The sequence below is a fragment of the Pan troglodytes genome, chromosome 13, assembly GCF_028858775.2.
Source record: "Pan troglodytes isolate AG18354 chromosome 13, NHGRI_mPanTro3-v2.0_pri, whole genome shotgun sequence".
NCBI classification, from domain to species: domain Eukaryota; kingdom Metazoa; phylum Chordata; class Mammalia; order Primates; family Hominidae; genus Pan; species Pan troglodytes.
Window position 1 is genome coordinate 31,992,977 of NC_072411.2, and position 26,975 is coordinate 32,019,951.

Below are 26,975 nucleotides of genomic sequence, written 5' to 3' on the forward strand. Positions count from 1 at the left end.
GCCTGTAGTCCCAGCTACTCGGGAGGCTGAGCCAGGAGAATGGCGTGAACCCAAGCGGAGCTTGCAGTGAGCCAAGATAGCACCACTGGACTCCAGCCTGGGCGACAGAGTGAGACTCCGTCTCAAAAAAAAAAAAAAAAAAAAAAAAATTGAAAAAACTTGGGAGATGTTCCTATTGCCAAGTGGCAGAGAGGCAGAGATTCCTGTCTCCTCTCACTCTACAACTGCCTACATGGCGTCTTTACACCCAGCCTCTCTTCCTCCACAGACTGCCAGGTGCCACCCCAGTGCTGTTACTTGTGCAGTGGGCAGAGCTGGGCCAGGAAAACTGTAACTAGGCCACCAGTGGGACTTGGCAGACTTCCTGTCTGTGAAGTCTAGGTCTGAGCATTTTTTATTTTTGACCTGGGTGAGCTGAGAGGTAGGAATCTGGAAAGCTGATCTTAGTTTTCTTTCCTTTTTTTCTTTTATTTTTCTTCCATTTTTTGAGACAGAGTTTCCCTCTGTCACCCCGGCTAGAGTGCAATGGTGTGATCTTGGCTCACTGCAACCTCCGCCTCCTGGGCTCAAGCATTTCTCATGCCTCAGCCTCCCGAGTCGCTGGGACTACAGGTGCCCGCCACCACACCCAGCTAATTTTTGTATTTTTAGTAGAGATGGGGTTTTGCCTTGTTGGCCACACTGGTCTCGAACTCCTGGCCTCAAGTGATCTGCCCACCGTGGCCTCCCAAAGTGCTGGGATTACAGGTGTGAGCCATGGCGCCCGGCCTTTGATCCTAGTTTTCTGATGGCTTATTCAAAGGCTCCCTTGGCAGAGCTTGCTCTTCCCCTCTGTTCATTGCATAGTGCACGGGTAATATGGAGGGGATTTGCCCCTGTCTCAGTTTTGTGAGGCGGTCTTTGTATTGGAATCTTGGTTCTGCCACTTACTAGCTGGGTGGGGGTAAGTGAGTTATCCCATTTCTGCCTCTCCTTCATCATCTGTACTGACCTGCAGTCATAGTACATCTGTACCCATCGGGTTGTTGTGAGGTTGGTTTTTCTATTCTTGTATGACAAACTTAGCAGTTTAAACCAGCACCCTTTTATTATCTCATAGTTATGTGTGCAGAAGTCCAGGCAAGCTCAGCTGTGCATTACAAGATTAAAATCAAGGTGTTGGCAGCTTTGCTCTTATCTGAAAACTCCAGGGAAGAAGCTGCTTCCAGGTTTATTTAGGTTGCTGGCAGAATCCAGTTCCTTGGAGTTGTAGAACTAAGGTCTTTGTTTCCTTGCTGGCTGTCAGCTGGGGACTACTCTGTAACTTAAGGTCCACTAACTTAGGACTCTAATTGGATGTGCAAAATGCCTTCACAGCAGTACCTAGATGAGTATTTGATTGAACAAACAGGGGTCGGGAATCTTGGGCTGCTATCTTTAGAATTCTGCCTACCACTGAGGATTAAATGAGGAGATATATAGAGAGCATTTAGAGCGAGTCCTGGTATATAACAAATGCTGTACAAGCATTACCAGGGATTCAGTACCACAAACTTGGCTCTGAAGCTGGCCACTATGGGCTGCAGGAGAACAGTGTTTCTTTTTTTTTTTTTTGAGACAGAGTCTTGCTCAGCCTTCTAGGCTGGAGTGTAGTAGCGTGATCTCAGCTCACTGCAACCACCTTCTCCTGGGTTCAAGGGATTCTCGGGTCTCAGCCTCCTGAGTAGCTGGGATTATAGGCACCCACCCTCATGTCCGGCTAATTTTTGTATTTTGGTAGAGACGGGGTTTTACCATGTTGGCCAGGCTGGTCTTGAACTCCTGACCTCAGGTGATCCTCCTGCCTCAGCCTCCCAAAGTACTAGGATTACAGGCAGGAGCCACCGTGCCCGGTTGAGAACAGCATTTGTATAAAAGATGGGAATTGCTGGCCGGGCGTGGTGGCTCACGCCTGTAATCCCACATTTTGGGAGGCTGAGGCGGATAAATCACTTGAGTCTGGGAGTTCAAGAGCAGTCTGAGCAACATGATGAAACCCCCATCTTTACAAAAAGTACAAAAATTAGCTGGGCTTGGTGATGTTTGCCTGTAGTTCCCGCTACTTGAGAGGCTGACGCAGGAGAATCACTTGAGCTCAGGAGTTTGAGGTTGCAATGAGCTATGATCGCACCACTGTACTGCAGCCTGAGTGAGCAAGCAAGACCCTGTCTCTAATCAATAAGTAAGACATGAGAATTGGCAATGTAATGTGTGTTGCGAATTGGTAATGTAATGTGTGATATTCTCCTGGGCATTGTGAAACTATGTAATATTTTGTTAGGGCCAGGTGCAGTGGCTCACACCTGTAACCCTAACACTTAGGAGGCCAAGGCAGGAGGATCAGTGGAGGCCAGGATCCTGGGCATCACAGCCTGACAAACTAGCCTGGGCAACATAGCAAGACCCTGTCTCTAAAAAAAAAGGAAAATTAGCCAGGCATAGTGGCATGTGCCTGTACTCAGGAGACTGAGGTGTGAGGATTGCTTGAACCCAGGAGTTTGAGGTTGCAGTGAGCTATGATCGTGCTGCCGCATGCCAGCCTGGGCAACAGAACGAGACCCTGTCTCTAAAGAAAAATATAAAAAGATTCTGCTGTGTTGCAGATGTTGAGATTTTGTCTTTGTTTTTCCACAGTGGTTTGGTAAGAAGGCCATTTTCAACTCTCCACTGGAGGCTGCTATGGCGTTCCCTCACCTGCAGCAGCCCAGCTTTCTACTGGTAAATATCAGCTGCTTGCATGAGTGTCAGTGTGGCCATAGTTCTGTAGCTGTGGGACTTGAGTGTTCTTCCCATTGACTTGAAGAACTCTGTAGTGGTTGTTTTTTAGGGGCATGTGATGGAAACAATGGCAGACTCCTTAACTTGACTGTGCCTCCTTATTACTACAGGACCTTGGGGTTACTCAACCTCTGGGCTCTGGGTTTTCTCATACAAGACAAGTTCATTCAAATTCTATTTTCTCTACTTCCCAAGGGTACGAGGGGGAGGAGCAAGTGAGAAGGATGTATATCAGAATGTTCATAACTTGTAAATTCTTAAATAGATACGAAGCATTCTAATAATCAGTCATAACTGTCATCAGTGAAAAATGGAGACACTGTTGTGCGGGGGGCTGCTAGGTTGCACTTTAAGTATTAAACATGATGCTGAGAACTGGGTGCAGTGGCTCATGCCTGGAGTTCCAGCTACTGAGGAGACTGAGGCAGGAGGATTACTTGAGCCCAAGAGTTTGAGACCAGCCTGGGCAACATAGTAAAGACTCAAAAAGGAAAAAAAAAATGATACTGAGAGGTGAGAAGTTAGATATAAGGCAAGTATTGGTGATGAAAGTTCCTAATTTTAGTTCTTAGGAGGTGTTTTTGTAAACATTTATGTGGAAGGACATTCTTCCTCAGTGCACCCCACTAGAGTCAACAGGTCTGGCCCATGGCCAGACAGCTCAGGTCTCCATCTCTGTCTCAATCACTGTGAAATCCACCGTCGTTTGGAGGTAGACAAGGCCTTAGATATCCTTTGGCAAAGCTCTCTAGGTTGAAATTCTAGCTGTTTCTCCTGATCTTAATCCATTCGCACAGATGCCCTTTTTCTCCTTGTAGTCAGGGTGCTTTCCTCACATCCCACGACTAGGTAGATTTCATTAGTCCTTGTCCTGAGTCTTTTCTGGCCTCTCCATTGCCGTCATGATTAGTGTCTACTTGGCTGAAGCGGTCTATAATTTTTGTCTGCCCTGTGTTTTAAGATCATTGGTTTAGTAGGTTCAGTGTCTATTGAATAAAGGACAGCTCGTTTAAGAGAGCTTCTGCCATAGCCGTGATGTTGTTGGGCGTTCTTACTGATGATCACAACGGTGTAATCACGGTGGTCCATCAGGCTGGAAATTTCCAGTTGATGCGTACAAACTCAGTGGTACTCTGTGGTTTGTGAGGGGTGCCCTTACACAATCAAGATCCTCTTCTGGCTCTGGGGCTGACTCTGGGACCAGCCCCTACTTATGGATTGGTAGAAGTCAATCCTGTTCTGATCATGTGCAGCACTCTGAGGGGGTACTGGGAAACAAGGCTGATAGTTCCTGGTCCAGAGAGCATAGAACTACAGCCTCTCCTAGGAGTACTCTTTGGGCCACTGACACACATGAGGGGCTGGGGAACCAGGCCAGTGGTTATGGGTCTGACTCATAACCTATTGCTTGGATTTCTGTTTGACTCAAGCCACAGTTTGACTCAAGCCAGAGTATCACTAAAAGCTGCAGAGTGAATGTCCTCATGAGTTTTTTGCTTTGTTCTGTTTTCTAGGCTAGCCTGAAAGCTGACTCTATAAATAAGCCCTTTGCACAGCAGTGCCAAGACTTGATTAAAGTCATTGAGGACTTTCCAGCAAAGGTATAGCTCTGCTAATGTCTCTCTTTGGAGCATGTCTTATACATTCGTTAAAGAACTTTATTATAATTCCTAATTTCCCTCCCCACCCCAACCCTGAGCACTGCCTGGCACAGAGGCCTGGCCATTATCATGACCATTATGTTTACGGACACATTTAAACATGTGAACTTGTAGATCAGGGGTTCTTAGCCACAGGTGCTCTGTCCCTCAAGGGACACTTGGCAATGTCAGAGACATTTTTGGTTGTCACATCTGGAGGTAGATGGGGAGTGTGTGCTACTGACATCTAGGAAGTAGAGGCCAGGGTTGCTGGAAACATTCTGCAAAGCACAGGACAGCTCCCTGCAACAAAGAAGTATCTAGCCCAAAACGTCAATAGCACCAAGGTTCAGAAACCCTAACGTAAATACTAAAAATATGTATTTAAATCACACCTGGAATTGTCAAGCCCAGGAAGCTGGCCTAGAGAAGGAGTTAATACCAAATGGCAATAGGTCAGTTAGGTTTCAGGGGCTTCACTCTGGAAAGGATGTTGCTTTCCTTTCTGATAGAGCATCCTTCAAGTCAGAAGTTTCCATCACTTTTTAAAGAATCTTTTTTTGTGGTGGCTCATGCCTGTAATCTCAACACTTTGGGAGGCCGAGGTGGGAGGATCACTTAAGCCCAGGAGCTCAAAACCAGTCTAGGCAACATACTGAGAACCTATCTCTACAAGAAATTTAAAAATTAGCTGAGTGTAGTGGTGTGTGCCTATAGTCCCAGCTACTCAGGAAGCTGAGGTGGGAGGATTGCTCGAGCCCAGGAAGTCAAGGCTGCAGTGAGCCATAATTGCATCACTGCACTCCAGCCAGGGCAACAGAGTGAGACCCTGTCTCAAAAAATATGTATTTCATGTATTTTTTATTTTATATTTTTTAATTTTCTTCATTGTTTATGTTTATTTATTTCTCTTAATTTAGTCTTCTATCACACACAAAAAATGTATTTTGATTGGAGGCTGACTTAGCTGGCCCAAGCCTAAAGCAACACTGCTTGGTATGCCATGTACCCCATTGGAAGAACCCAAAGCTGCTCTTGTCGTTGGCACCATGGCACCAGGGTTCCTTTGGGTGCAGGGTTGATCTCGTAGGTCTCAGCCAGGGAGTGGCCTCCTCAGAAGGAGCTGGGCAGCAGGTGGTGCAGGACTAGAGCCGGGGCAGTAGTGGGTGCTGGTCCTGCCCGCGGCCTCACCACACATTGTTTCAGGAGCTGCACACCATCTTCCCATGGCTGGTAGAGAGCATTTTCGGCAGCCTAGATGGTGTCCTCGTTGGCTGGAACCTCAGCTGCTTACAGGGGCGTGTGAATCCTGTGGAGTACAGCATCGTGATGGAATTTCTTGACCCTGGGTAGGTAGGTTGGTCACCGGAGAGAGGCTGGGTGATTCCTCATGGTGATTCCACCTTTAAACCACTCTCTGAATTTCTTAAGATTAAGAAACAATCAAAGCAAGATAATTCGCAGTTCATTTGCCCTGTTTTTGTTTGTTTGTTCAATTTCATGTTCAGTGGCCCAATGATGAAGTTGGTTTATAAGCTTCAAGCTGAAGACTGTAAATTTGACTTTCCTGTCTCCTACCTGCCTGTAAGTAAACCACAGTGACAGGAGTGGTGCTCGGGGCAGTGGGCCTTGCACAGCCCTGTGGTGATGGGCAATCTCCTTTAGTCCTCTGAGGGCAAATTGAGGAGCGATTTGTTCTGGGGATATGAGAGGCAAAGGAAATGGGTATTGCATGGCTGCTACCCTTGCTGTCTGCAGCTCTTTATGAGATGGTAGGAGAAGTTCTAAGCAAAGACTCTTGTTCAGGCACTGCTCAGAGGCAGGGCACTGTCCCCACAGGTGGGTTCTGTGTTTGGGTCTCTTCCCCAGCAGCCTTCCCAAAGTGCTGCCGTGCATGTGGGGCACTGCGTATCGGGCACTACGCGCCAGCACCTGCCCACAAGCCTCACTGCCTCTCTCTGCAGGGTCCTGTGAAGGCGTCCATCCAGGAATGCATCCTCCCTGACAGTCCTCTGTACCACAACAAGGTCCAGTTCACCCCTACTGGGGGCCTTGGTCTGAACCTGGCCCTGAGTATCCTTTGGTGGCCCTGAGGTAGGGAGGCTGTGGGTGGCCCAGCACTTGACACTGAGCAGGGGGTGGCTCATCAACCCTGCGTGTTTGCCCCTGACGCTGCTCTCAGATCCGTTCGAGTATTACATATTCTTCTTTGCCTTGAGCCTCATCACTCAGAAGGTAGGGAAGGGATGCCTTTTGCTGGGAGAGGTGGGGCCACGGCCCAGGGCTTCCCTGCACTTGTTGGTGCTTGGTGGCCTGGCAGTGTCCAGAGCCCACGCTAACAACTAGCTTGGTTTTCCAGCCACTCCCTGTGTCCCTCCACGTCCGTACTTCAGACTGTGCCTATTTCATCCTGGTGGACAGGTACCTGTCATGGTTCCTGCCCACCGAAGGCAGTGTGCCCCCACCACTCTCCTCCAGCCCAGGGGGGACCAGCCCCTCACCACCTCCTAGGTAAGGCTGCCCTTTGTTAAGACCTGGCCCTTCCATAAGGGAGTGGCCTGGTCACTTGCATCGCCCACGGGGACAATGTTGCCACCCTTTGTCCAGGGTTCCCCAATTTTTCTTATGCCTCATTCCCCATCCCCAGCTGTCTTAGCACAGACTGGAGGGTGGGGTGTGGAGGGCAATCTGTCCTTAGTGTTCAGTGTCTTTGGCCATCACTGAAGCTATCAGGTCCCTGGAGGCCTCCACGGCCTGCATGGCAATGGGCTGTGTTGTGTGTGGAGCAGCCCTCCCCACAGGCGGTGTCTGAGGCAGTGAGCAGGGTGGAAAGGTTGTCCTATGAGCAAAAAAAATGGAAATCTCTATGGGCCCCTGGAGCAGGTCTTGAAGGGGAGGCCCTGGGCCAAAGAGCCTGTTTTGCCAGTCCAAACAGGCTGAGCCTGATGCGTGCCTGCACAGGTCGGGAGTGTAAACCAGGGGCTCTCATGCCTGGCTGTCCTGGGTCCTCAGTGGGCACTAATGCAGGGCCTCTTGGCCGACTTCCCAGGAGACCCTCTTGCCCCAGCATCAGCTGCCTGTGCACCTCTGACCCTCCTTAATCTCACTGGCCTATCGCCTTCCCCAGGAACCTGCATGCAGGCCCCTTCCTGCAGATGCTGGCCCACCCCAGATCTGCTGGCATGTGTAAGGCAGGCCAGGCCTTTACCTAAAATTCACGTGTGGACAGATTCCCCAGAGGGTGGAGTGGAGAAAGGGAGCGGCAGGGAGGAGATGCTGCCCAGGTGGCGGCAGTGATCAGTGACCCTGAAATGTCGCTGATCCTGTGGAGGACTTGGAGGTGAGGCAGATTCACACCTTCTTAGATGCAGAATTCAGCTGCCAAGCAGTTTTTGATGCCTGGTTTTTTTGCTTGTTTTAACTTTTTGCATTTTTTATTTTAATTTTTTCTTTTAGAAATTGTATATGTGGGCTGGGAGTGGTGGCTGACGCCTGTAATCCCAGCACTTTGGGAGGCCGAGGTGGAGGGATCGCCTGAGGTCAGGAATTCGAGACCAGCCTGGCCAACATGGTGAAACCTCATCTCTACTAAAAATAGAAAAGTTAGCTGGGCATGGTGGTGCACCCATGCCCGAGTAGTAATCCCAGCTACTCGGGAGGCTGAGGCGGGAGAATCGCTGGAACCCAGGAGGCGGAGGTCGTGGTGAGCTGAGATCACACCATTGCACACGCACGTGCGCGCGCACGCACACACACACACACAGAAGAGAAATCACATACGTATGGTTTGGGTTTATTTATTTTATTTTATTTATTTATTTTTTGGAGATGGAGTCTCGCTCTGTCGCCCATGCTGGAGTGGTGCAGTGGCACGATCTTGGCTCACCACAACCTCCGCCTCCTGGGTTCAAGCGATTCTCCCACCTCAGCCTTGCAAGTAGCTGGGATTAGAGGCACAGGTCAGCGTGCCCGGGTAATTTTTGTATTTTTAGTAGAAACGCGGTTTCACCATGTTGGCCAGGCTGGCCTCAAACTCCTGACCTCAGGCAATCAATCCACCTCGGCCTCAGCGAAAGTGCTGGGATTACAAGTGTGAGCTACTGCGCCCAGCATTTTTTTTTTTTTTTTTTGAAACAGGGCCTGGCTGGGTTGCTCAGCCTGGAGTGCAGTGTTGTGATCACAACTCACAGCAACGTTAACCTCCTGAGCTCAAGTGATCCTCCCACTTCAACCTGCCAAGTAGCTAGTACTATAAGCATGCACCCCTACACCTAGCTTTTATTTTATTTTTTTGTAAGATGGGTCTTGCTGTGTTGCCCAGGCTGCTCTAGAACTCCTGGGCTCCAGCGATCCTCCTGCCTTAGCCTCCCAAAGTTCAGAGATTACAGGCATGAACCACCGTACTGGTCCATTGTGGGCTTTTTTTGTTTTTTTTTTGACAGGGTGTTTCTCTGTTGCCCAGGCTGGAGTGCAGTGGCGCTGTCTCTGCTTCAAGTGATTCTCCTGGCTCAGCCTCCCAAGTAGCTGGGACTACAGGTGCCTGTCACCACGCCCAGCTAATTTTTGTATCTTTAATAGAGACAGGGTTTCACCATGTTGGGCAGGCTGGTCTTGAACTCCTGACCACAAGTGATCTGCCCACCTCGACCCCCTAAAGTGCTGGGATTACAGGTGTGAGCCACCGCTCCTGGCCTAGCCATTATGTATTTTTAAAGACAGTCTTACTCTGTCACACAGGCTGGAGTGCAGTGTCATAATCATCACTTGGTGGCACAATCATCACTCAAGCCAGCCTGTCACCTCAGTGACTATAGGCATGCATCACCACAGCCAGCTAATTTTTTTTTTTTTTTTTGCAGAGATATGGGGATGCCTCGCTGTGTTGCCCAGGCTGGTCTTGAACTCCTGGCCTCAGCAATCTTCCTGCCTCAGCTTCCCAAGTAGCTGGAATTACAGGTGCAAGCCACCACACCTAACTTTTTATTTTGAAGTAACTTCAGACGTACAGATAAGTTTCCACACATAATAAAAATAACTTGCAGGCCGAACACAGTGGCTCACGCCTGTAATCCCAGCACTTTGGGAGGCCAAGGCGGGAGGATCGCTTGGGGCCAGGAATTCGAGACCAGCGTGGGCAACGTTGGGAGACCTCGTTTCTACAAAAAAAAAAAAAAAGGCCAAGTGTGATGATGTGCAACTATGGTCCCAGCTACTCAGGAGACTGAGGTGGGAGGATCTCTTGTGCCCAGGAGCAATAAGCTGTGAGCTGTGAGTGTGCCACTGCACTCTAGCCTGGGGTAACAGAACAAGATCCTGTCTCAGGGAAAAAAAAAAAAAAAAAAAACTTTCATAGACCCTTCACCCAGATTTCCAAATGGTTAACACTTTGCTGCATCTGTTGTTTTCCACCTCTATTGTATGTGTTTTTTTTCTCTAAGCCAATATGAGTAAGCTACAGGATATGACACCCCTTGACCTCTTAATATTTCAGTGTATTTCCTAGAAGCGAATGCATTATCCTATTTAGTCACAGTGCCTGTAACCACAGCAGGAAGTTAGTATTGCCACCAGGCCTCACACTGTGTGCAGTGATGTTTCACAGGCTCACCCACTGTATATAGTGATATTTCTAGTCCCCTTCAGTCAGGAATGGTCCCTTGCCTTTCTGTCTTTCCTGACCTTGACCCCTCCAGAGCATGTGGCCGCCCCTTAGGCTGTCTGGTATTTGCTGGTGACTAGGCCCAGCATGGGCTTTGTTGGGAGGAGCACTGTAGTGGGACACCTGGTTCTTGCCAGGTGCCCTTTTATCACTGGGTTAAAAAGGTGCCAGTCAGGTTTTTCCATTGTAAAATAATTACTTTGTGCCCAGATTAAATAGTAATGAGGCTGGGCGTGGTGGCTCATGCCTGTAATCCCAGCACTTTGAGAGGCTGAGGTGGGCGGATCACGAGCTCAGGAGTGTGAGACCAGCTCAGGCAACATAGCAAAATCCCATCTCTACCAAAAATTTAAAAATAACCAGGTGTGGTGGTGTGCGCCTGTAATCCCAGCTACTTGAGAGGCTGAGGTGGGAGGACTGCTTGCACCCAGGAGGCGGAGGTGGCAGTGAGCCGAGATCATGCCCCTGTACTCCAGCCTAGGCTACAGAGAGAGACCGTATCTCAACCAAAAAAAAAAAAAAAAATTGGCCAGGCGCAGTGGCTCACGCCTGTAATCCCAGCACTTTGGGAGGCCGAGGTGGGCGGATCACGAGGTCAGGAGATCGAGACCATCCTGGCTAACACGGTGAAACCCCATCTCTACTAAAAATACAGAAAAAAATTAGCCGGGCAAGGTGGCGGGCGCCTGTAGTCCCAGCTACTTGGGAGGCTGAGGCAGGAGAATGGCGAGAATCCTGGGGGGCGGAGCCTGCAGTGAGCCGAGATCGTGCCACTGCACTCCAGCCTGGGTAACAGTGAGACTCCGTCTCAAAAAACAAAACAAAACAAAACAAAAAATTAATAGTGAATGCCTGGGCAACATAGCATGACCTTGTTTCTACTAAAAAGAAAAACATCAGCCAGGCATGGTGGTGTTGGTCCCAGCTACTTGGGAGGCCTAAGTCTAGGAGGTTGAGGTTGCAGTGAGCTGTGATTGCATCATTGCACTCCAGCCTAGGCAACAGGATACGATCCTGTCTCAAAAAAAAAAAAAATTGATAATGAGAATTTACCAGGAAGATGTATGGAGACCATGTAATTATCAGTAGTATTAACATCCACTTTTGATTCTCCCCTTTTTTCAAATTGATTTTATTTGCAGACAGGGTCTTGTTCTCTTACCCCAGGCTGGAGTGCAGTGGTACGATCTCTGCTCACAGCAACCTCAGCCTCCTGGGCCCAAGAGATCCTCCCGTCTCAACCCCCCAAGTATCTGGGACTACAGGCAGGCATCACCACACCTGGCTAATTTTTATATATTTTTTTGTGGAGACAGGGTTTTGTCCTATTGCCCAGGCTGGAAATTTCTTAATTTTTTAGAAACAGGGTCTTGCTCTGTCACCCCAGGATGGAGTGAAGTTGGTATGATCATTTGTCACTATAGCCTCAACTCGTGGGCCCAGGCCATTCTCCCTCCTCAGCCTTCTAAGTAGCTAGGACTACAGGCACATGCCACCAGGCCCAGCTGTTTTATGTTTCAATGTTTTTGTGGAGATGGGTTCTCACTTTGTTGCCCAGGCTGATCTCAAATGCCTGGCCTCAAGAAATCCTCCTGCCTTGGTCTCCCAAGGTGCTGGGATTACAGGTGTGAGCCCCCATGCCCAACCTCACTATTGATTCTTGACCAAATCAGCTATTAATAGGGCGGTTACCAAATGGTGGTTCTCTAACTTATCCCTCCTTCATTGATTAGTGGGTCAGTGGTCACTCTGCGGTAAGGAAGACTTCTCTCTTTGCTCTTTATTCAGGTATATCAGTGTGGATCAGGGGGCTGGTGGGGAGGTATGCATTGTGCTATTGAACAAGTTGTAATCTGTCCCTGCTCTCGTTGATTTTGATATCCAGATTGCCCCTGGCTAGGCCAGCGGGAGCCTGTAAACTCGGGCCTGTTTCTGTGTCTCCCTCAGGACACCAACCATGCCCTTTGCTTCCTATGGCCTCCACCACACTAGCCTCCTGAAGCGACACATCTCTCATCAGAGGTCTGTGAATGCAGACCCCGCCTCCCACGAGATCTGGAGGTCAGAAACTGCTCCAGGTGAGAGTTGAGCTGGTCAAAAGAAACTGTTCAGCCAGCTGGGCACGGTGGCTCATGCCTATAATCCCCAGCACTTTGTGAGGCCGAGGTGGGCAGATCACCTGAGGTCAGGAGTTTGGGACCAACCTGGCCAACATGGTGAAACCATGTGTCTACTAAAAATACAAAAATTAGCCGGGCACGGAGGCAGGCGCCTGTAATTTCAGCTACTTGGGAGGCTGAGGCAGGAGAATCACTTGAACCCAGGAGGTGGATACAGCAGTAAGCTGAGATAGTGCCATTGCACTCCAGCCTGGGTGACAGAACTGGACTCCATCTCAAAAAAAAAAAAAAAGAAAAGAAAAGAAAAAAGAAACTGTTTAGCCACCTTCCACTATGTGGGGCAGAGTCCCAGAGGCGGCCCCTCAGCCTGGGGCTGATTCTAAATTGTTGGTATTTTCCTGCTGTGACATTTAGAAAACATGAAAATAAATCTGCCCACCCTTTTAACTTGAATGTCACTGATGGTGTTTTTCACCCCAGGATCCCCTGTCCATGGAAATTGTTTCGTTTTGCCTGTGGTGATATAATTGTTGCAGAGTCTTTTGGTTTCCATGACACTGAATGGTGAGGGGTCTGTGCAGCCTCCACAGGCCTTCCATTGATTCAAGGGATCCAAGTAGTAGGTGACAGATTTCCTTGTCTGCCCAGAGGGGCTCCAGCCTGTCAGGATGGTATGGGCTGGCTCACTTCCTGAGTGCTGGCCAACTCCCAGGTCCTGGCTGTATCTTCTAGGCACACATCAGAGAGATTCAGCAGGTGCTGCTTCTGACGCTGGATCCTGGGGCTGACTTGGTAGCCACAGCCTTGCTTTACAGCCTGACATGTAGATAAGATAGGATTCTATCTCCCATCTTGTATATAATAACTCCTAGTATTTGGGGTGCTACACTTTTTGAAGCCTCCATACCATTTCACAGCATCCTCGCAGGGTGGAATGGTAAGAACCGTTGCCCCTGTTCACAGAGGGGACCATGATGCCCAGATGGCTCTTGGCTGTGTAGACCGTGGGCTGTGCTGGCCATGAAGAGGGCAGAAGATCATGACACAGGGCTTATAGGGCAGAACTGGAAAGTTCTGCTGTTCCCTGGACCAAAGCATTTTTTTTTTTTTTTGAGATGGAGTCTCCCTCTGTTGTCCAGGCTGGAGTGCAGTGGCTTAATCTTGGCTCCGTGCAAACTTCACCTCTCAGGTTCAAGTGATTCTCCCACCTCAGCCTCCTGAGTAGCTAGGATTACAGGTGCCCACTGCCATGCTCAGCTAATTTTTGCATTTTTAGTAGAGATGGGGTTTCACCATGTCTCGAACTCCTGACCTCAAGTGATCCACCTGCCTTGGCCTCCCAAAGTGTTGGGATTACAGGCGTGAGCCACTGTGCCCAGCCCTTTTTTTTTTTTTTTTTTTTTTTTTTTTTAATCAGAGTCTAACTTTGTTGCCAGGCTAGAGTGCAGTGGTACAGTCTTGGCTCACTGCAGCCTCAAACTCCTGGGCACAAGCAATCCTCCCACCTCAGACTCCCAAGTAGCTGGGATTATAGGTGTGATGCCTCACCACACCCAGCTAATTTTTGTATTTTTTGTAGAGACAGATTTTCACTATGTTGGCCAGGCTGGTCTTGAACTCCTGGCCTCAGGTAATCCACCCACCTCGGCCTCCCAAAGTGCTGGGATGACAGGGTTGAGCCACCATGCCTGTTGGTTGCCTTTTTACTCTATCAATAGTATTTTTTCATGCTCAAGAGTGTTGATTTTAATGTAGTCTAGTTGTCTATTTTTTTTCCTTTTGTTGCCTGTGCTTTGGGCATCATATCTAATTAATCATTGCCAAATCTAGTGTTATGAAGTTTTCTCACATGTTTTCTTCTGAGAGTGTATGGTTTTAGTGCTTATCCTCAGGTTGCTTACCCATTTTGAGTTATTTTTTGGCGATGGTGTGAAGGAAGGGCCCAGCTTCGCTGCTCTGCACATGGAATGAGTTCCCAGCTCTGCTTGTTGGAGACACTGTCCTTTCCCCACTGGATGGTCTGGCACCATCGTCAAGAATGGTTTGACTAGCTAATGCTTTTTTGCAGGTTTTTGTTGAAATGTGGCTTCATCACTATTCCTTGGAGATGTATCAAAAAATGCAGTCCCCTCACACCAAGGTATGTTTCCACAGTTTTTCTTCCCACCTCCTGCTTCTGACCCTGCTCAGCCTGCTGCTTCTTATCCTGCCTCGGAGCGAGTTTTCACAGGCTGGATGGTGGGAAGCAGAAACCCACCACCCACCTGTCACTCAGAAGCCGAGTAAGAAGTGGGCATCATTCTCTAGTTTCCGGTGGCGGGCAGGGGGCGTTGCACACTGACGTGTAGACACTTGAGGCCTGGAAGTCTGGCCTCTCTGGGGCCCTCCCTGTGCAGCTTCCTGAGCCCCCTCCCTGGCAGCAGGAACAGATGAGGTTGTGGTGCTCTTGCTCGGGGAGTGGGGGAGCTGCGATGCCTCTGGGAGCCACTTTCTCGTCTGTCTCCTCGACCATCAGCGGTGCCTTTGTGCTTTCCCATGAAGGGGTGGCCTGGAGCCTTCTTTGCCTGCTCCCCCTACTCCCCCACCTCCTCCAGAGCATGAGCAAGCAGCCCTTCTCGTGGCGAGTGGCACCTGGTGCCCTCCTGCATGCAGCCTGGCTTGCCTCCTCTCCCTCCTCCTCGCCTCTCCCCACTCTCTCTCTGGGCAGCATGCTGCCTTCAGATGCATGGAGGTGGCGGAGGCCCTGGGTCGTTCCTGCTGTTGCCGTTCCTGGAGCTAGCACCACCCCTGGACCGGTCAGAGTGAGAAAGCAGCTAGGTGAACCTTAGATCTCCAGTCAGTCATCTCCATGGAGCAGCTTGACTCATGCCCATCCGTGCCCTTGCCTGAAGTGGCATCAGCCACGTAGTCTGGTGCCCATGGCGTCTGTGCATCAGTATACTTGGGAAACTTTGGCTTTGTCACTGACAGAATTATTGAGGGCTTCCTCCAGAATGTGGGTGATGGAGTTAAACTTCAGAAGAGCATCCTGTCACTTTTCCTCTGGTTCTGGCAAAGAGCTGTGGGTCTGCTTCTGCCACAGTCTGCAGCCAGTTCCATGGCCCCATGCTTTGCCATGTGGAGGCTCTCTCAGAGCATAGGGTCCCCCAAATCCTCACCCTCAGAATCACATGGGTGGAGAGTGGGGAAAAGCTGAGGACCCCATCTTGGGCCTCCTGAGTCACGAAGAGCCTGTAGTGCCCTTCCTGCTTCCAGAGCAGACTTGCTGCATGTCCCTGGCTGGTGCCTGGGGGCCTGGTTATTCCCCGGGCCCGCTCCTCCCACAGGGCTCTGGGACACTCACTCAGCACTCGTGCATGTGGCGTGGCGTGGCCTGGCAGGGGCAGGGGCCACTGCACTGCATTGTGTTCCTGTTGCTCCTTCTGCCTTCTGAGGGAGTGTAGTAAGCACACCTACTTTCAAGAGTCAGCCAGAAAGGCTCTTTTGGGCTGTCACCTGTGAGGATTCTGTGTCCTCACGGGCCAGAGGAAGGGCAGGGGGCTGTCCCTGTGGAGGGCAGGAGGTGCAGTTCCCTTCTTCCCCACATTTGCTTCCTCTTGGCCAGACCTTGGGGTAGGTGGGCCCTGCCCAGAATACCTTGCAGTAGCTGGACCAAGTACCCAGAGACGCTCCACTCTTCGCCTCTTCCAGTTCAGGCAAAACACAAAACGCAAGAAAACTTGGTGGGTGGGAGTCAGAGAAAGGCAGCTGTGGAGGTCTGTGTCTCCTAAGGCTTCTTGTCGCTTGCCCAGGCCTGTGCTACACGTACTGCCATACAGAAATCCCTGTCCGTCCCCACTAGCCCTTATTTTCAGATGCAGGAAGTGAGGCTCTTGGGGTCATCCTCCTCACCCTGCTTGAGTCCAGGATGCGTGCTTGCTCCCCAGTGGCCCTGTGGGCAGTAAGGATGGCTATGGCACTGTAGGCCACTGTGTTCCTGCAAGCAAGGGCAGAGCCACACTCTATGTGTCTGATTCCTCCCTGAGCCCCAGGTCTGGCACAGAGGAAGGCTGTGGAGGGCAACACCTCCCTGCCCTGCTCCTTCACTCCCTGCTCTGCGTGTCATGGCGACTGGCGTGTGTTCTGATTTCTCCTGTGTGGAGCCCAGTGGGTGTGCTGCTTGGGCAGGAGGCATGCTGCTGGCGGGGCAGGATGTGCACCAGGCCGGCTGTGGCTGCACTGGGCTGAAGGGGTGCTTCGGCAGCCCGTGGTGCTGCAGGGCAGCAGGTCGGAGGGTCCTGGCTAGGAGCCAGCTCAGCCTCAGGTTCTTGCTGCCTCTGGGTGTGTGTGGCTGTGGCCAGATCCTCAGGGGCTCCCGCCCTTGGGAACCCGCTGTATCTGGAGGGTGGGAGTTTCTGGTGCGGTAGGAGAGGCTGCCTCCAGGAGTCAGAGCTGATGTGCACACCACCTTAGCTGACGTCCGCACTGTGAGGGTGGAGGGCAGGGCCTGGTGGCCTGAGCCTGTGCTCCTCGTCTCTGTGCTACCCTTGGGGACCTGTCCTCCCCCTCAGTTCTCAGAGAGCCAGTCATGGAGGGGACATTGATTGAGTTTTAGACACAGAGGAATTGATCATGTCTTATACCAATTTGGTAAATTTCTTAAGACAACCCAGGGAAATCCAGTCAATTCCACATGTGTTTTCTGGGCAGAGTCCTCCTCCTGGAACATGCTCTGCTGGTTTCTTTTCTGAGCCTCAGGATCTTGAGGTCTTGGTGGCTGGCAGCATGTCCCAGCGAGGGCCCTGGGCTCTTGGAGGGCTCTGGTTTGCATGTGCCACACGTAGTGTGACCTCAGAGTCACTGGGGAGAGTGGGTCCCATTTTGAAGGGCAGTGAGCTGGGCCCTTCCAAGGAGCTAGAGAGGCCTTTAGGCCCCAGCAATACTGAGGGGCCACCCAGGTGACCTGGAGGCCCCTCTGCCCGGGCCTCCAAAGCGAGGAGAGTGTGGCCACAGCCCCGGCCTGGCTGCGGAGGCGGGTGCTGCGCTGGCCCGTGGCTGCTGGGACTGCAATTGTTTGGATTTTCACTGACCGTGCTTTGTTTTTGTTTTTTTCTCCTCACTCCTGGGCTCGTTCTCATTGCTTTCTTTCTCTCTCCGCTTCCCCCTCCCGTGTCTGGTCCTATCTCTCCCCTTCCCCACCCCGCCCTCTTGTCCTCTGCTCTTCTGCCTCTTCTGACATCTCTCTGTTCCTTGTCTCAACTACCGACTCAGTGTCTCCAGCGCCCTCTACAGCCCTGCCCAACCCAGCCTCCAGGCCCTCCACGCCTACTAAGTACTGGCTCATTCGTTCCCTTCCCCCTGCCCAGAGTGCATGTCCATGCCTGGCAAAGCAAGGGGCCGCCGGGGCCGGCTGCTGGTGACTCAGAGGCTAGTTCCAAGCAGAGTGTAGCCCCTGTGTCGGGGGGAGGCAGGGGTCAGCCTCCAGCCTGGCTTGGCCCCTGGCTTTGTAGACTAGTTTGGTTGGGGGTGGGGGTGGTGACTGTGTGGCAGAACGAGGCATGTGGGCATGTGGCCCTGGCTGTCCAGGTTCCCGGCCAGTGGAGGTGTCACAAGCTCTCCAGTGTTGGAGGCCCCGTGCTTGGCCCTGGTTTGAAGAGCTGGAGTCCTCAGGCCTCAGCAGTGGCTGGGTTCACTGCACTCTGCAGGGTCTGGCGCATAGGAAGGAGCTGAAGACGCAGAGGCCTGGGACTTAACGGGTGGTGTGGGTTCTGCCTTGTTCAGAACTGTCACCCAGCCTGGAGGTGCTGTGACCCAGAGCCTGCATGTGAGGCAGGGGGGTGGGAAGGACCTGGGGCTTGACCCTATAGCCCACAGAAGCTGTCAGTCCTTGACAGCCCAGCCAGGACCCGGCCTTCACCTGGGGAGCCCTGGCCGCTCATACACACCTCCAGAGGCAGATTAGAGTGGGTGGTGACCTCATAGAGGTTGCAGCTGCCTAGGCAGAAATGACAAGTGTGTGGATGGATTTGAGGTCAGTGAAGCAGAGTTCAGACCTCTAGGGAACTTCAGGGATGACAGAGGAATCTGTGAGAGCCGGGGGAGACGGGCTGTGCTCACAGCCAGTGATCTGTCCCGTTCACCTGGGAAGGAGCACACATGATTGAACAGGAATTTGAGCACAAGATGAGAAAATGTGTTGGCCCCTTAGCGCTGGTGGGCTGGATGGCGGCCACAGCACACGGGGGCACCTCATTCCGCAGGAGCCACTGCAGAGGAGAGGAGGGACCCGAGGGCTTGTGCCAGGGAGGGAGGACAGTGTCCAGAAAGCATCTGGCAAACCCCATGGTGGGAGGGTGACCAGCGAGACCCAGGTGGGGTGAGCTGAGGTGCTGTGAGTCTCAGCCCAGTGGGAAATGTGCGGCTTTGGGGACACATCCTTAAGAAGCAAGCAGGTGACTGTGGCCAGGGACTCCATGTGGGAACATGGCCCAGGAGGGGTGCAGAGCTGAGGGAGAAGTTTGGCTCAGCAAACCTGTGGGAAAATAGCCTGAGAGGGTTCCATGTGACTGCCGGCGGCAGGGGTGGACAGTGGGCCCTCCAGACCCTTCAGAAGGACCAGGTGAGGTGGGTCAAGTGCACCAGCAGGGGAAGGCAGTTTTCCAGTTCCCATGTGGAGGTCTTCCCTCCCCTGAGCTGCAGGGAGGATGTTACGGCTCAGGATCCCAGGCCAGGATTGGAGGGAGGGCCTGGGCTGAGACTGGAGGAGGAGAAAGATCCTGGTCTAACTTCCCACCCCACTGGTGCCCTACTAGTTGGGCAGTATAGGTACAGGTATTATGTCTCATACTTTTCTCCTTCCGTCTTTTTTTTTTTTTTTTGAGACAGAGTCTCACTCCGTTGCCTAGGCTGGAATGCATTGACATGGTCTCGGCTCACTGCAATCTCCACCTCCCAGATTGAAGTGATTCTCCTGCCTCAGCCTCTTGAGTAGCTGGGATTACAGGCATGTGCCACCCACCCGGCTAATTTTTGTGTTTCTAGTAGAGACGTAGTTTCACCATGTTGGCCAGGCTGGTCTCAAACTCCTGACCTCAAGTGATCCGCCTGTCTTGGCCTCCCAAAGTGTTGGGATTACAGGTGTGAGCCACTGCACCCAGCCTTTTCTTCCAAAACAATGCAAATTCATTGCCCAAAGACTTAACGATACAGATAGAGAAAAATAGCCAGCCACGATGGCTCATGCTTGTAATCCCAGCACTTTGGGAGGTTGAGGCAGGCGGATTGCTTGAGCTCAGGAGTTTGAGACCAGCCTGGGCAACATGGCGAGACCCCTGTCTCTACAAAGAAATACAAAAATTAGCCTGGTGTGGTGGTGTGTGTGCCTGTGTTCCCAGCTACCCAGGAGGCTGAGGTGGGAGGATCCCTTAAGCCCTGGAGGCAGAGGCTGCAGTGAGCCCAGACCACGACACCACACTCCAGCGTGGGTGACAGAGTGAGACCCTGTCTCAAAAAAAAGAATGCCTCCCACCCCATAGCTCCATTTTCAGACTCAGCCACTGATCTCTGGGCTGTGTCACTTGGACCTGTGGGGACAGTTTCCTGACGGGGAGACTTGAGTGGGTAGCAATATGGGCAGTGGCCCGTGTGGGGTCTACAGCATCCCAGGATATACCCAGAGGCTGGGCCCTGCACCAGCCTCAGCAGCACAGATGTGTTAAGGCCCAAAGGGCTAGGGGACAAGTGTGGAGAGGCGAGCGTGTCCACTCAGACTCAGGGTCCTGCCCTCAGCACCCCCACTTCCCTGCCCTCGTCTACTCTCGATGCTCCCACCTGCCCTCCCAGTGCTAAGCAACCAGAGGAAGCCCATGGCCACCAAAAAGGCTTTCCTCTCCGGCTAGATCTCCAGGATCCTGCTTGTATGTTACAAATCAAAAGTTTGGCCTAGGCTGGACACAGTGGCTCACGCCTGTATTCCCAGCACTTTGGGAGACCTGAGGTCAGGCCAACATGGTGAAACCCCATCTCTATGAAAAATAAGAATTAGCTGGGCATGGTGGCACACACTTGTCGTCCCAGCTACTCAGGAGGCTGAGTCAGGAGAGTCGCTTGAACCTGGATGCGGAGGTTGCAGTGAGCTGAGATCGCGCCACTGTGCTCCAGCCTGGGCGACAGAAGAAGACCTTGTCTCAAGAAAAAAAAAAGTTTGGCCTAATATGCTTGACTGTGCTTTTGTCTTGGGGTTTTCCTGACCACAGGTCCCTGGGCAACAGAGGAAGTGACGCCCGGGGCTTCTACTGGGCCGAGTTCTCATCTGGCTGTGTCCAGGATGAGGAGCAGTTGGAAGGAATTGGGGAGGAAAGTGAAGCCATGGGGTTCTTAGTTTTGAACAAGATCTTAACTCTCACCAAGGCTGGAGTGCAGTGGCACGATCCTAGCTCACTGCAGCCTCAAACTCCTGGGCTGAAGTGATCCTCCCACCCTAGCCTCCTGAGTCATTAGGACTATAGGTGTGCACCACGACACCCAGCTAACTTTTAAAAATTTTTTGTAGAGACAGGGTGTCCCTATGTTGTCTAGGCTAATCTCGAACTTTTTAGTGATCTTTCCGCCTCGGCCTCCCAAAGTGCTGGAATTACAGGTCCAAGGCACCACACCTGGGTTCCATGTGCTTTCTGCACACGCTTGGGAGGCAGGTGGGAGACCCTGGATCCAGAGCTTGTGGGTGATGCTGGCTTTCTCCTGCCCTGGGGATCAAGACGGGCACCAGTGCCCAAGGGCACAGCCTGTGCCACCCGCTGCGGATTTGCAGCGGTGCAGAAGCAGGGCTGGGAGGCCCTCTGCAGATGTGTCTGTCTTAGTGAGGCCTCCCCAGGGTGGGCTGTGTGGGCGCTGGGCCAAGCACTTCCCTACCACAAGCTGGTCACAGTTCAGACCAAGCAGTGCAAGGCACGTCTGCTGAGTGCCAGACCCAGTGGTGCCCCAGGGGTTGGCCCCACTCCTAGCCTGGCTCGTGCCTCCTGTGGGGAAGCAGAGCAATTTGCTCGGGGTGGGATGTGGTCAGACCTGGAGGCCGAGTGCTATGGGTGCCGCGCTCCTTCCCAGGCCCTCACCCCTCCTTCTCCACCCAGGAGTCGTTCACGCCTACTGAGGAGCATATGTTGGTGGTGCGCCTGCTGCTGAAGCACCTGCACGCCTTTGCCAACAGCCTGAAGCCAGAGCACACCTCACCCTCCGCCCATTCCCACGCCAGCAGCCCCCTGGAGGAGTTCAAACGGTGGGTGGCCCTTGCGGCTTCCCACCGCTGCCGTCTCCCCCACTTTCCCCTCCTAAGGTGTCGCCCACAGCGACCTCTCCCCAGGGCATGGAGGGCAGGGTGACGGGAGTCCCTTTCTGTTCAGAGCACGTGAGGCCTCTCCAGGCCTAGGCAGGTGTCCTCTCACCCCGCCCAGTTGGCTCCCAGAGCCTCTCTCTCCAGACTGGCCAGAGAGGCCCCATTGTGCTGCCATCTCTTGCATCTCATATTCTTCAACCCTGTCAGAAGAGCTGGGGTGTCCATGACTGCCAGGCCCACCAGGGCCAGCAGAGTGGGCTGTCTGTATGGGACTGAGGGTGAGGCGTGTGCAGGAGCTGCACTGACTCGGCCGCCTGCGTGCTGTGTGTCCTTGGGATGTTCCCTAGCCTCTCTGAACCTTGGTTTCTTCCTCTGAAGAATGGGGCTGAACCTCCCGGAGGTGTCCAGTGCTCTCCCCCGGTGGAGCCAACCCTCACTGATGGGCCCTGGGGTCATCTGTGAGCAGGGCCTCCTTACTGGGCAAGCAGCAGGTGACCCTCCCCATCCCCTGCAGGGCTGCTGTCCCGAGGTTCGTCCAGCAGAAACGCTACCTCTTCTTGGAGCATTGCTTTGGCCACTGGCCCCTGGACGCATCGTTCAGAGCTGTGAGTGTTGGCCCCGTCACACGTGTGCCTGTGTCCTCTGTGTGCCTTGAGGTGGGAGGTCCTCTGGGGCAGATAAAGGAGGAGAGCAAGTGTTATCACAGAGGCCTTGGCAAGGAGGGGGTCTTGGAGGGCCACATTGTTCTGTTTGAGTTTCCAAAGCCAACCCTCAGGAAAGCCTTGCCCTGTCCCACCTGTCTGGTGCAGGGCAGGTTCCTACCCTTACCTGACCAGGGAGTACTCTGCCCCCTGGGCTGGGAAAAGCCCACCCTGGCTTCTGGAGGGCCAGCAAGAGCCAAACCTCACAGGGCTGTGCACGTCTCTCCTGCGCCCTCTGGAGGAAGTGAGAAGAGTCAGTCCCACCCAGCTGCCGCCTGGTATCTGGGCTCCAGGCCACTGAGTATTTGGCCCCCAGCCACTGAGCCCTTGGCACACACCTCCCCCACAGGTCCTGGAGATGTGGCTGAGCTACCTGCAGCCGTGGCGGTACGCGCCTGACAAGCAGGCTTCAGGCAGCGACTCCCAGCCCCGGTGTGTGTCGGAGAAATGGTGAGCCTCAGCTACTCTCACAGACATGCCACTGGCTCCCCCAGGTGGATATTGTTCCAGTGGGTGGAGGCCAAGCCAGCGGCCTGTGCTGGGGCCAGCCTGGCCCTGGCCCCCGTGGCCTCCTGAAGTCCTCTCCCAGCCCCTGCTGAGTGGAACACAGACCAGCCGTTTCTAGGCTCAACTTTGCCAGGCCCTAGAATTGGTTTCTCATAGAAGCCGTGGGTGACCCATCCTGCCCTGTCCCCTCTCCCTTCTGTCCCAGACAAGTGTTCAGCCACCCTGAAACTATCCCTTGATCTTCATCAGCACAGAGCAGAGCAGCAGTGATCAAGCAGGGGATGAGGGAAGCCGTCTTCCCCTCATCCCCTGCTTGATCCTCACAGCAGACCCCAGGCTTCCGTGGCACCTGGCATGGCCACTGACCCCTCCCCTCCTTGCCCAAGGCATTCCCCTTTGGACCCTCTGGGGGATCCTCCCTCAGCCTCCTCAGGCTCTGGGCTGGCCTCTGCCATGGTGGCTTCCATCCACTTGGAAAGGGGCCTCAGCCTTGCTAAGGATGTGGCATCCTCAGAAGGCCTGGGTCTTACCTGCCTCTGTCCTGCCCTCCCTGCCTGCCCGTGGCCCCCTGGGCTGTCATCTGTGACAGCTTGTCACCTTGGCCAGGGAGAGTCTGAAAGCCCAAGGGTGAGCAAGGGCATTAGGGGCATGGACCGGCGCAGACCCCGCCTCCAGTTGGAAGGCTGGCGCCAACCTGCCACCTTGGTCCCCAGGGCGCCCTTTGTCCAGGAGAACCTGCTGATGTACACCAAGTTGTTTGTGGGCTTCCTGAACCGCGCACTCCGCACAGACCTGGTCAGCCCCAAGCACGTGCTCATGGTGTTCCGAGTGGCCAAAGTCTTTGCCCAGCCCAACCTGGCTGAGATGATTCAGAAAGGTAAGTCCACAGCCTGGGCCAGCCGGGTAGACGTCAGCCCAGCCAGACCAGGGCCAGGCCCTTAGCTGGGGGTGGCTGGTCTTTAAGAGGGACCCACACGTCCAGAGTGGGCCCCGGCAAAGGGTGCTGTGGAGACTCCTGGGACACATCTGTGCGGTGAAGTCTGAAACTGGCTGGATCCTGCCTGCCCTGCAGCCACCAGGCACTGGGTGGGGGATCGCAGGTGTGCCCACAGAGCGGGCCGGCACAGTCCAAGTGCGGCCCCGTGACCCCGCCGTTTCTCCCTGGCAACTCGTGGTGGCCGCTTCAGGAGGTGAGCCTGGTCTCTGCCTTGCATTCATCCTGGCTGGGTTGGGCGTTGGTTTCTGTCGATCCTCCTGTTGTTTACCTCCTGCAGACACTGCTAGGGGCTCTGTGAGCCAGCAGCTCCCCCATCCGCCCTCCCCATGTCAGCCACCTACTGTGTGGGAGATGCTGCCAGGCAGGGCCTCAGGAGGACACCCCTGGGTCATGGCTCCCCAGACACCTCAAAGACACCCCAGAATCCTAAGGGCAGCAGTCGGGTACTCTGCCCCCGGGAAGTGGGTGCCAGTTCGTCTCCTGCCTTCTAGGTGAGCAGCTATTCCTGGAGCCAGAGCTGGTCATCCCCCACCGCCAGCACCGACTCTTCACGGCCCCCACATTCACTGGGAGCTTCCTGTCACCCTGGCCACCAGCGGTCACTGATGCCTCCTTCAAGGTGAAGAGCCACGTCTACAGCCTGGAGGGCCAGGACTGCAAGTACACCCCGATGTTTGGGCCCGAGGTCCGCACCCTGGTGAGTGGATCGGCGGTGCCTGTCCTCAGGGCCCCTGGAGCCATGGGGCTGAGCAGAACCTGGGAAGTGCTATGATCCGGCAGGAAGGAGGGAGGCTGGGTGTAGATTTCACGCCATATCTCCTTCCCCCGTTTTAGTAAAGTCTAATTTTTTCCTGATAACGAAGGCAGTGTTTGTTGGGAAATTTCAAATGTAGAAGATCATCCTTTAGTCTTTAAAAATCCTCTGGCAGAAGCCACTCCTCCTGACGCTCAGCAGTCTGGCTGTGCATTGCTCTTGGGGCTGCCTGGGTGGCAGCACAGGCCTGTCCTGCTGGTGACCTGCCCGCGCCTCCCTTGCAGGTCCTGCGCCTCGCTCAGCTCATCACACAGGCCAAACACACAGCCAAGTCCATCTCCGACCAGTGTGCGGAGAGCCCGGCTGGCCACTCCTTCCTCTCATGGCTGGGCTTTAGCTCCATGGACACCAACGGCTCCTACACAGCCAACGACCTGGACGAGATGGGGCAAGACAGCGTCCGGAAGACAGATGAATACCTGGAGAAGGCCCTGGAGTACCTGCGCCAGATATTCCGGGTACGAGCTATGGGGCCTGCCCCACCACCATCAGGGTCCCCTTCCCTGAAGGATCCACTCCACCCAGCCTGTGGTCAGCCACGTACCAGTCCCAGGCCCCACACATATGGACCCAGTGTTGTGGGAGGCAGGCCCACACCCCGAGCAGCATATCTGGGTCCCCTTGTTGCCACTGTTGTAGGCTGGTGGGGTGAAGACTGGTCCCCTCTCTTCATCTTGATGCTGAGGGCAGTGGCATTTCTCTCTGGCAGCTCAGCGAAGCGCAGCTTAGGCAGTTCACACTCGCCTTGGGCACCACCCAGGATGAGAATGGAAAAAAGCAACTCCCCGACTGCATCGTGGGTGAGGACGGACTCATCCTTACGCCCCTGGGGCGGTACCAGGTGAGAGGCCCGTGTCTCAGAGGCGCATGGGCTGGGCCCTGACCCGTCCCCAGCTCCCTCCTCCCTCGTGAGCAGAGGCCATCAGGCTTCTCTGAGTTGTGTGCGGGGCTGTGTTTTCTGACCCGACCCCATGGCCTGGCTTTCTAGATCATCAGTGGGCTGCGAAGGTTTGAAATTGAGTACCAGGGGGACCCGGAGCTGCAGCCCATCTGGAGCTATGAGATCGCCAGCTTGGTCCGCACGCTCTTCAGGCTGTCGTCTGCCATCAACCACAGAGTGCGCAGGAGGGCAGGCCTGGCCTCTTCAGAGAGGGTTCTAGATGCTCCTGCTTGGGGTGCAGTCCCGGGGTGGCCTGTGAGGGTGGGGTACTGCTGTCCTGAGGCCTCTGGTGCCACCACCCCACACCCCCGTGCCTCTGTGCTTCAGTTTGCAGGATAGATGGCGGCTCTGTGTTCCCGGGATGACTTCCTCGGCAGCTTCTGTCGCTACCACCTCACAGAACCTGGGCTGGCCAGCAGGCACCTGCTGAGTCTTGTGGGGCGGAGGCAGGTGGCCGGCCACACCCGCGGCCCCAGGCTCAGCCTGCGCTTCCTGGGCAGTTACCGGACGCTGGTCTCGCTGCTGCTGGCCGCCTTCGTGGCCTCTCTGTTCTGCGTCGGGCCCCTCCCATGCACGCTGCTGCTCACCCTGGGCTATGTCCTCTACGCCTCTGCCATGACACTGCTGACCGAGCGGGGGAAGCTGCACCAGCCCTGAAGGTGTCAGCTGCCTTCAGAGCAGGCTGGAGGGATTTGCCATACAGCCCCACCCTTGGGCTGAGAGGACCTGGGAAGCCCCTCCAGGAGGGAACACGGTCATCCTCGGGCTTCTGGAGCAGGGTTCCTGTAGCCGCAGAGGCATCTGGAGGAAACGCAACCAAGAAGGGAAGGCAGGTGGGCCCCAGCAAAGGAGTGGCTACCAGGGCTCAACAGCCACGCTCTGTGACAGTGCAGAGCTCAGCGCCGGCCTTTCCGTCCCTCCGCCAAGGACTCATGGCCAAGCCAGCTCTCGGGGCCTTTTTTCCAGTGCCCATTTGGCTACTCTGCTGCACCAAGCTTGGGAGCCAGCCTGCCAAGAGCCGCCTGGGCCTCGCCTCCCCACTGGCTGGCCTTGAGGTGGGCAGAGTGGGTTGTGGCGCCTCCTCTCTCTGTGTGGGACCAGGACGGTGGCTTAAGTCTCCACTCCAGGAAAGAATCAAAGTTTCTAGAGTTGTGAGAAAACCAGAGAGTGGCTCTCCTGATTCTTCACTCTGGGGTGCGTTCTTCATGTTCTCCCAGCTGTTCCAAGACTGGGCCGTAGAATTCCATGTTTCAGGAGCCTAAGACCCTCCCAGAGCCCAGGTGCTTCACCGCAGACCCCAAGCCATTGAGCACATCACCCAAAGCAGTGGCCAACATCGCGGACCCCTGTGCCTTGTCACAGATGGGTGCTGGTCCTCAGGCGTTGGGGACACTGCTGGGTCAATGGGGTCGGATTTTGCCAGTTTCTGCTCTGCAGCCAAAGATGGTCAGAAGCATTGTCACTTCACTAACATCAAGTTCTCAAAGACAT

At 53.8% G+C, this 26,975-nt stretch overlaps 1 protein-coding gene across 1 annotated transcript in view; it reads left to right on the top strand.

Annotated features, from left to right (window-relative positions):
• LOC100608221 (sphingomyelin phosphodiesterase 4) overlaps positions 1-26,152 on the top strand; it is a 27,425-nt gene extending 1,273 nt beyond the window's left edge. Inside the window, 19 exon segments of the mRNA XM_063791099.1 lie at positions 2,653-2,736; positions 4,311-4,397; positions 5,643-5,785; positions 5,945-6,020; positions 6,401-6,509; positions 6,619-6,671; positions 6,796-6,947; positions 12,043-12,173; positions 14,267-14,359; positions 17,444-17,526; positions 21,323-21,468; positions 22,040-22,130; positions 22,576-22,676; positions 23,447-23,610; positions 24,222-24,427; positions 24,769-25,002; positions 25,254-25,385; positions 25,533-25,661; positions 25,812-26,152. Coding sequence (XP_063647169.1) covers positions 2,653-2,736; positions 4,311-4,397; positions 5,643-5,785; positions 5,945-6,020; positions 6,401-6,509; positions 6,619-6,671; positions 6,796-6,947; positions 12,043-12,173; positions 14,267-14,359; positions 17,444-17,526; positions 21,323-21,468; positions 22,040-22,130; positions 22,576-22,676; positions 23,447-23,610; positions 24,222-24,427; positions 24,769-25,002; positions 25,254-25,385; positions 25,533-25,661; positions 25,812-26,141 — 2,544 coding nt within the window. The 3' untranslated portion in view covers positions 26,142-26,152.
• Positions 26,153-26,975: the final 823 nt, after the last annotated feature.